A 10,302-nucleotide genomic window follows, 5' to 3' on the forward strand; every position below is an offset into this window, starting at 1 on the left:
CACTTCGGAGGGTCACGAATGATGATTATTTCCATAATCGTTGTAATTTCTATTAAAAAGATTCTAGGAGAAGAATTATTCCTAACCCTTCTATTACCCTTCAAGTCTCCTTGCTATGGAATTAGAGTATTAAAGAGGATTTCATTGCTCCCTCCCTTCTCCCGAATAAGAGAGCAACTATGTATGTAAAGAAGCTAATTAAACATACATGTAAATCATTAACAACAACTCTTTAATAAACTAAAATCATACCGTCAACATACTTAAGCTATATAAAACTCTCTCGCCTCCCCTATTAAGTTTAGCTCTCCATCCAAACTGAATTAAACGGAGGAATCTGCATCTTCATCATGTAAAATTGATGGAATAAGGAAAGAGAATAAGGAAATAGAGAGTTATCTCGGTTTGTTGTCGTTCGTCAATGGAAGTTCCCTTCTCTTGAGCTCTCACGTCCACCTCTTTGCCCTAATCAATCCTTGTTGGTCTCCTTTTCCATCTGCTGTCAACCGCTGCTGGATTAGGGTTTTCTTCTTCTTCTCTAGTTTCACAGCAGTTCACTTCAGCAGAGGCTGGTGCTGTGTAATTCGATTTTCTCCCGAAAATGTGGCTCTCTATTCTTGGTCTTCCTTTTCCTTTTATATTGAGCATGAGTTCATAGAGCTGAAAATGAATAAGTTGTCCAGTTATTTATTGGGCCTTTAGGGCTGAAAAGAAATAAGTTGTCCACATAGATGTTCCTCATTCAGTAATCAATGACCCACTTGGACTGCTGATGTGGATTTAAAATTTCCATGTCATCCCCCATTTATTTCCAGATTTGCTACTCCCTCATGGTTCAACATAAATGTCCGAAATTTTACCACATAACTCAATTAAATGTATAATTAAAATCGATTTATGCAAAATCATATTTTTTTTCATGGACCGCAATAAACGATTTTATGCTCACTAAGTAGAATAAATGGGGTAAATAATGAGAAAATGGTGAATACGAGTGACATATTAAATACAAAAATACTTGATATGACTCTACTTTTAAAGAGTTATCATACGTATACAGTAGCGACCTTAAATTAAGTAGAAAATTTTGGGTCGTTACAATCCGTATACTATAGACCCTTAAGTTATTTCCTAAACATGATCCTCTCATATGTTAATTAGAAATCATTCCCGGTTCTACATATTATAGAGATTCATAATATGATTTTTGGATGATTGAAAACCAAAAGTGAGCTACTTAAAGAATATTTTTATACTCATTCATGTTACTTTTATTTTTTCTAATGGTACACGAGCTTACTCGATATGGGATGAGTGTTATCAAAGTAGAGGGACTATGGAGTTGAAATATATCAGCGTCTTCGGTCGATTATAGAACTCCTAGATTATGTGAATGCTATGTTGTGAAAAAAACAATTTTATGAGCTTTATACATACAAATATTTTATGAAGTCCCTAGCGTTATTTAATAATATGCATTAACTGAGTGCATATAAGTTGTTTCTTATTAATAAAACCGCTCTTTATTTACTCTATTTATAAGCAACCATTGTCTAACCATCAAAAAGTTCGATCATTAACAACATCCATGGTCTTTGGCACGAGGGCTAGGGCCAGATGATTTGACATTAACAAGGGTATTGACATTGACAACTAGGTTGTGGCCAACATTGGGACTCAAGCGGGTGTCTTTGATATTGCAATGAGTATTGGCATCAATGAAGTTGTGACCTTCACTAAAGGTTCAAACTGGATTGTTTGATGGCTCTACTAGATGATTCGGGTAAGGAATGTTTGATAGCTGCTGAGTCATCTACTTATGGATGAAGTGAATTATATGTCTTGAAATTACCTAACTTCGTGTTTGACTAAGTCTCCAAAGTAATGGACTTATTGAATCAGCTACAAAATTTACTCTCACCTATGCAAATCAAAGAACAAGTTGTATAGGCTATAGTTCATAATTCACCTAAGATTAAGATTGAGTTACTTATGATTATCTTGTGAAATATTAATCTTTTCAATTCATAGACTTGAGATTAAATATTTTGTAGTCCAGACTTGTATAAACTAATTGTATAAGATACTCTCAATCACATGTCTTCGTACAAACGACCCTTAAGTTATTTCTTGAACATGATCCTCTCATATGTTAATTACAAATTATTCCGATTCCACATATTATAGAGATTCATAATATGATTTTTGGACGGTCGAGAACCAAAAGTGAGCTACTTATAGAGTATTTTTATACTCATTCGTGCTATTTATTTTTTTTTTTTTCAAATGGTACATGAGCTTACTCGGTATGGGATGAGTGTTATCGGAGTATTGGGACTATGGAGTTGAAATATATTAGCATCTTTTGTAGATTCTAGAACTCTTAGATTATGTGAATTCTACACTGCGAAACCATTTTACGAGCTTTATACATGGATTGATTAAAATTATCTACTTCAAATGTTAAATCTAAATATTTTATGGGATCCCTAGCGTTTTTTTTAATAACATGCACTATTTGAGTTTTATGAAAAAGTTGTTTCATATTAATAAAATCGCTCTTTATTCACTGTGTTAAAAGCGATAATTGTCTAAACATTAAAAAGCTGGATCATTAACAACATCCCTTATGGCCACCGCCTTTCGGGCTTGGGCCAGATAAACATTAAAAAGCTGGATCATTAACAACATCCCTTATGGCCACCGCCTTTCGGGCTTGGGCCAGATGCTTTGACATTAGCAAGATCATTAACAACATCCCTTATGGCCACCGCCTTTCGGGCTTGGGCCAGATGCTTTGACATTAGCAAGAGTATTGACATCATTGAAGTTGTGGCCCTGATGGCCACCGCCTTTCGGGCTTGGGCCAGATGCTTTGACATTAGCAAGAGTATTGACATCATTGAAGTTGTGGCTGTGATGGCCACCGCCTTTCGGGCTTGGGCCAGATGCTTTGACTATTGACATCATTGAAGTTGTGGCTGTGATGGCCACCGCCTTTCGGGCTTGGGCCAGATGCTTTGACATTAGCAAGAGTATTGACATCATTGAAGCTGTGGCTGTGATGGCCACCGCCTTTCGGGCTTGGGCCAGATGCTTTGACATTAGCAAGAGTATTGACATCATTGAAGCTGTGGCCCTGATGGCCACCGCCTTTCGGGCTTGGGCCAGATGCTTTGACATTAACAAGAGTATTGACATCATTGAAGCTGTGGCCCTGATGGCCACCGCCTTTCGGGCTTGGGCCAGATGCTTTGACATAAGCAAGAGTATTGACATCATTGAAGCTGTGGCTGTGATGGCCACCGCCTTTCGGGCTTGGGCCAGATGCTTTGACATTAGCAAGAGTATTGACATCATTGAAGCTGTGGCCCTGATGGCCACCGCCTTTCGGGCTTGGGCCAGATGCTTTGACATTAGCAAGAGTATTGACATCATTGAAGCTGTGGCCCTGATGGCCACCGCCTTTCGGGCTTGGGCCAGATGCTTTGACATTAGCAAGAGTATTGACATCATTGAAGCTGTGGCCCTGATGGCCACCGCCTTTCGGGCTTGGGCCAGATGCTTTGACATTAGCAAGAGTATTGACATCATTGAAGCTGTGGCCCTGATGGCCACCGCCTTTCGGGCTTGGGCCAGATGCTTTGACATTAGCAAGAGTATTGACATCATTGAAGCTGTGGCCCTGATGGCCACCGCCTTTCGGGCTTGGGCCAGATGCTTTGACATTAGCAAGAGTATTGACATCATTGAAGCTGTGGCCCTGATGGCCACCGCCTTTCGGGCTTGGGCCAGATGCTTTGACATTAGCAAGAGTATTGACATCATTGAAGCTGTGGCCCTGATGGCCACCGCCTTTCGGGCTTGGGCCAGATGCTTTGACATTAGCAAGAGTATTGACATCATTGAAGCTGTGGCCCTGATGGCCACCGCCTTTCGGGCTTGGGCCAGATGCTTTGACATTAGCAAGAGTATTGACATCATTGAAGCTGTGGCCCTGATGGCCACCGCCTTTCGGGCTTGGGCCAGATGCTTTGACATTAGCAAGAGTATTGGCATCATTGAAGTTGTGGCCCTCACCAATGCTCAAAGTAGACGGCTTCATAGTTCCAATGGGTGGTATGTGCAAGATTTCATCGGTAGTTGCTGCATTCATCGTATCAAGAGACCTTGCTTCTATCAGTCCAAGAAAATTTCCATTGCTTAGCAACGAAAGAATCAAAACCAAGCTCAAAGTCTTCATCATCGTAATACCAATCGGAACATGTAGCAAGAGAGAAGAACCAAGTTGTTGTATGATATGAAAAACCACTTCTATAAAACATATTTATAGACACAAATTAGGAAGGTATGAATTGAATAAAAAATTATTTATAAACACAAATTAGGAAGGAAGGTGCAAAAACAAGAAAAATTGTGCATAGTTTTCAGAGATAAATTCGGAAGTTGCCAAATAAAACTAAAACGACCATCTTATCTTGAGTTAAAAAATTCAAGACACTATCTCTGAAAACTATAAGGTTTTAGTTAACCGAAGATAAGATGGTCATTACCATCTTACGAGTTTACTCAATATTCGGAGGTTGCCAAATTTTTTAACGAATGGAGGATTGACTTGAATGACAAACTTATGTCATTATTTTAAGTTATGGGCATCTCATGCATTTTTGTGTCATATGCATTGAGATATTTCACCCTTATGATTAGTACAGATGCATACCTTACTACATTTATGTTCACATGATATTATGTGGTCTCTTTCACTCTGTAATGTCTGATAGCTCATTAGTGAGTGCTAGCTAGGTCTAGGGGTACGTATACGAGCCTATCTATTGAGTCCATTTTTGCATGCTTGGGTCGTGTATAGGGAAGTACTACACCCCAACCCTGCGCATTATATTTTTAAAATGATAAGTCCCACCATATCGCATGTGGTTGCAATGAGACTAATAGGTTCATGAGCTTTACCTTGTGAAAGAATAGTTCAGGATCATGAATCGTCAATCATGACTTTCAACACTTTCTTTTTCACGTCATATCGATTCAGTCGAATGCATCTTTCATTTTCTTCTCCCAGGAAAAGGTTTGAGGTTGAGTCTTTGCTGCTAATTCATTTCTTCTTTCTTTCACAATAAACTAGGATAGGTGATTGAGTTCAATTCGTTCCGTCTCATTCATCTGGCTTTCGGATTTCTCCTGATTTAGAATTGTAAAGGAGAATTCTTCTTTCATTTTCTTCTCCTTGTATTGATTCTTGAACAGTAAACTAGGATAGGAAAAGGTTTGAGGTTCCGGTGAACGATGATTCTTCTTTCGTCTTGACTTCCTATCCATCCTAATTACCGAGTGAAAGATAAGAGATAGTTCAACCCTCGTTTAATCAGGGAGCTCAGCTCAGCAGCTTTACCTCCTGAAATAAGGGACATTCTCGGTGACGGGTTCAAACCTGGTTCCTTATTTGCCACTTTGCATTCGTGATGGGCATGACCTTGTGCAATGCGTGCAGAACTTAGATATTCAATCCAAAATCAACAATTTCTTGCTAGTGATCCATACATACACAGTTGATCCAATCAAAACAGGATTTAGGAGGTTTTCCTTGATAAGACCAATTTCTACACAAACCGTAGCTTTATTGTGAGAGGGGGGCGTGAGACAAGCTTCGTAGGACCTTCAAGGGTCAGGTCAATTCCAAAAGTCGAGACGATAGAAAACAGGCGAAACTCAAAGAAGAAGACAACAGATGGAGTCGCGATACCCAACATAGGCGCATGCATTGGATCACCATTGCAGAGACGGAAATCATGGCTCCAGTAGAAAACCCTAAACCATCCTCAATAAAAAACTTCTCTTTGTTTGGTGCATACTTTGTTCAAGAGCTTGATTCAGACATGCCTTGGATCTAACAACAGAGTGATCGAAAGCTTGGCCAGTTCTTTCGAGCGAACTCCCGAACTACTGTCCTCATCCTTAGAAAGGGTTTTGCTGGAACTCCATCCTTTTTCATTCTGATTTGACTTTGGGAAGATAGCTTTCCTTAGAAACTCCCAAAATTCTCAATAGCTAAGCCACTTTACAATTCAAACAAGAAGGAAAAGGTTTTCAGTTGAGTCTTGAAAGCAGAAAGCAAAGAGAAAGATCTGTTAGGGCCAACAAATGCAACCACATGCGATATGGTGGGACTTATCATTTTAAAAATATAATGCGCAGGGTTGGGGTGTAGTACTTCCCTATACACGACCCAAGCATGCAAAAATGGACTCAATAGATAGGCTCGTATACGTGTGTAGTACTTCCCTATACACGACCCAAGCATGCAAAAATGGACTCAATAGATAGGCTCGTATACGTACCCCTAGACCTAGCTAGCACTCACTAATGAGCTATCAGACATTACAGAGTGAAAGAGACCACATAATATCATGTGAACATAAATGTAGTAAGGTATGCATCTGTACTAATCATAAGGGTGAAATATCTCAATGCATATGACACAAAAATGCATGAGATGCCCATAACTTAAAATAATGACATAAGTTTGTCATTCAAGTCAATCCTCCATTCGTTAAAAAATTTGGCAACCTCCGAATATTGAGTAAACTCGTAAGATGGTAATGACCATCTTATCTTCGGTTAACTAAAACCTTATAGTTTTCAGAGATAGTGTCTTGAATTTTTTAACTCAAGATAAGATGGTCGTTTTAGTTTTATTTGGCAACTTCCGAATTTATCTCTGAAAACTATGCACAATTTTTCTTGTTTTTGCACCTTCCTTCCTAATTTGTGTTTATAAATAATTTTTTATTCAATTCATACCTTCCTAATTTGTGTCTATAAATATGTTTTATAGAAGTGGTTTTTCATATCATACAACAACTTGGTTCTTCTCTCTTGCTACATGTTCCGATTGGTATTACGATGATGAAGACTTTGAGCTTGGTTTTGATTCTTTCGTTGCTAAGCAATGGAAATTTTCTTGGACTGATAGAAGCAAGGTCTCTTGATACGATGAATGCAGCAACTACCGATGAAATCTTGCACATACCACCCATTGGAACTATGAAGCCGTCTACTTTGAGCATTGGTGAGGGCCACAACTTCAATGATGCCAATACTCTTGCTAATGTCAAAGCATCTGGCCCAAGCCCGAAAGGCGGTGGCCATCAGGGCCACAGCTTCAATGATGTCAATACTCTTGCTAATGTCAAAGCATCTGGCCCAAGCCCGAAAGGCGGTCCACAGCTTCAATGATGTCAATACTCTTGCTAATGTCAAAGCATCTGGCCCAAGCCCGAAAGGCGGTGGCCATCATCAATGATGTCAATACTCTTGCTAATGTCAAAGCATCTGGCCCAAGCCCGAAAGGCGGTGGCCATCACCAATGATGTCAATACTCTTGCTAATGTCAAAGCATCTGGCCCAAGCCCGAAAGGCGGTGGCCATCACGGCCACAACTTCAATGATGTCAATACTCTTGCTAATGTCAAAGCATCTGGCCCAAGCCCGAAAGGCGGTGGCCATCACAGCCACAGCTTCAATGATGTCAATACTCTTGCTTATGTCAAAGCATCTGGCCCAAGCCCGAAAGGCGGTGGCCATCAGGGCCACAGCTTCAATGATGTCAATACTCTTGCTAATGTCAAAGCATCTGGCCCAAGCCCGAAAGGCGGTGGCCATCAGGGCCACAGCTTCAATGATGTCAATACTCTTGCTAATGTCAAAGCATCTGGCCCAAGCCCGAAAGGCGGTGGCCATCAGGGCCACAGCTTCAATGATGTCAATACTCTTGCTAATGTCAAAGCATCTGGCCCAAGCCCGAAAGGCGGTGGCCATCAGGGCCACAGCTTCAATGATGTCAATACTCTTGCTAATGTCAAAGCATCTGGCCCAAGCCCGAAAGGCGGTGGCCATCAGGGCCACAGCTTCAATGATGTCAATACTCTTGCTAATGTCAAAGCATCTGGCCCAAGCCCGAAAGGCGGTGGCCATCAGGGCCACAGCTTCAATGATGTCAATACTCTTGCTAATGTCAAAGCATCTGGCCCAAGCCCGAAAGGCGGTGGCCATCAGGGCCACAGCTTCAATGATGTCAATACTCTTGCTAATGTCAAAGCATCTGGCCCAAGCCCGAAAGGCGGTGGCCATCAAGGCCACAGCTTCAATGATGTCAATACTTTTGCTAATGTCAAAGCATCTGGCCCAAGCCCGAAAGGCGGTGGCCATAAGGGATGTTGTTAATGATCCAGCTTTTTAATGTTTAGACAATTATCGCTTTTAACACAGTGAATAAAGAGCGATTTTATTAATATGAAACAACTTATATTTTTCATAAAACTCAAATGGTGCATGTTATTAAAAAAACGCTAGGATCCCATAAAATATTTAGATTTAACATTTGACGTAGATAATTTTAATCAATCCATGTATAAAGCTCGTACAATGGTTTCGCAGTGTAGAATTGACATAGTCTAAGAGTTCTAGAATCTACAAAAGATGCTGATATATTTCAACTCCATAGTCCCAATACTTCGATAACACTCATCCCATATCGAGTAAGCTCATGTACCATTTGAAAAAAAAAATAGCACGAATGAGTATAAAAATACTCTATAAGTAGCTCACTTTTGGTTCTCGACCGTCCAAAAATCATATTATGAATCTCTATAATATGTGGAATCCGGAATAATTTATAATTAACATATGAGAGGATTATGTTCAAGAAATAACTTAAGGATCGTTTGTACGAAGATATGTGATTGAGAGTATCCTATACAATTAGTTTATATAAGACTGGACTACAAAATATTTAATCTCTCTCCATAAGCCTATAAATTGAAAAGATTAATATTTCACAAGCGACTCGTGAATTATGAACTAATGCTTATAGTTCATAATGGCTACTTAAAAGGGAATAACAACATCCATGGCCTTTGGCGCAAGGGCTGAGGCCAGGTGATTTGACATTACGAAGAGGACTGACATCGACAACTAAGTTGTGGCCAACGTTGTGACTCAAGCTGGAGTTTTTGATATCGCCATGAGTATTGGCATCAATGAAGTTGTGGCCTTCACTTAGCCAAAAAAAATTAAAACGAAGCTCAAAGTTATATCACCTCAAACAACAGTTTAGCTAATAAGATAGATAACCAATTTTGAAAGATATTTATAGAGACAATTTAGGAAGGTATTAATTATAAAAAAAAATTATTGGGAAGGTGCAAAATCAAGATAAACAGTTGGAGACAATTAGAATGTTGCCAAATAAAATTACAATCTCATAAATGACTCTAACAACCAGTAAAAAAAGATATTAATAAAAAATATAAAAAAATTAAGTTTATATTCAAAATATGTGAAGCCTCGGTATAAATGAGAATGAATTTGAATGATAAATGCAAGCAAATTTAGAGCTAGATAGAACGTTGACTGATACCAACCAAGTAAGTGTCTTACTATCGGCTCGGTCGGAAGACTTGTCTTATGTATGACGACATGTACCTAGTTGCCCTTGCACATGTTATTTATGTTTTATGTTATATGATGATGTAATGATATTGTACGATGATGTGATGATATTATATGATGATGTGACGACGTTATATAATGATGTGATGATGTATATTATGATATGAGATGATGACATGACATGATGACATAATGATGATGATGCATAATAACATGGCAATGTAAGATGTATGATGATGAGATGACATAATATGACGTTATTCCATATTATGATTATATACATGTATTAAATGCCATGATGCATTATGACAATTTTTCTAAGACACAACCCTAGATCGTATGAAGGTCAATGCATGCATGGTACTTAGAGTAATATGTGGAGGAGTATAGGGTTGTGTCATAAAGATGAAAACTATAGGGACCTCATGCATTTTGTGTGTACATATACATCGGATTACTTCCCCATTTATGATGATGAGTATGGACTCATACACTATGATGATGATGATCATCCTGCTTCGCATGACACTTAGGGGTTTACTGACCTCCGAACGTCGCTACGGGCTACTAGCTTGACTATGATGGGTCCAGGGGGGTGCAAACCGCCTTGGGATCCACGCTCGAAGCGTGAATCGTGGATAGGGAAGTACTACACATCCAATTTTGCTAGATTGAAGGTCACCTTACGATGGTTTTAACGATAGGTCCCTAGATCACGAGTAGCATGTGTTTGCATTTCCTGACCCCAATAGTGGGGTCACTGAGTATTTCTTAAAAGACTCAAGTCGTGTTCTATTTCTATTTCAGGTAAAGGCAAGGCACCCTGTACCGCTGACG

General features: G+C 39.4%; 2 protein-coding genes across 2 annotated transcripts; both read left to right on the top strand.

The window, feature by feature from the left end:
* The first annotated feature begins 3,155 nt into the window (after positions 1-3,155).
* On the top strand, positions 3,156-4,256 carry LOC111451328. Its single transcript, XM_023091703.1, has 2 exons — positions 3,156-3,883; positions 4,040-4,256. The coding sequence occupies exons 1-2, from the start codon at positions 3,221-3,223 to the stop codon at positions 4,205-4,207; spliced, it is 831 nt and encodes a 276-aa protein (XP_022947471.1). The 5' UTR covers positions 3,156-3,220; the 3' UTR covers positions 4,208-4,256.
* Positions 4,257-7,335: 3,079 nt separating this feature from the next.
* On the top strand, positions 7,336-8,334 carry LOC111451615 (cold and drought-regulated protein CORA-like). Its single transcript, XM_023092089.1, has 2 exons — positions 7,336-8,134; positions 8,213-8,334. Exons 1-2 carry the CDS (start codon positions 7,336-7,338, stop codon positions 8,236-8,238), a joined length of 825 nt encoding a protein of 274 aa, XP_022947857.1. The 3' UTR covers positions 8,239-8,334.
* The last annotated feature ends 1,968 nt before the right edge of the window (positions 8,335-10,302 follow it).

This window comes from Cucurbita moschata, unplaced genomic scaffold (assembly GCF_002738365.1).
Source record: "Cucurbita moschata cultivar Rifu unplaced genomic scaffold, Cmos_1.0 Cmo_Scf00013, whole genome shotgun sequence".
Lineage (NCBI taxonomy): Eukaryota > Viridiplantae > Streptophyta > Magnoliopsida > Cucurbitales > Cucurbitaceae > Cucurbita > Cucurbita moschata.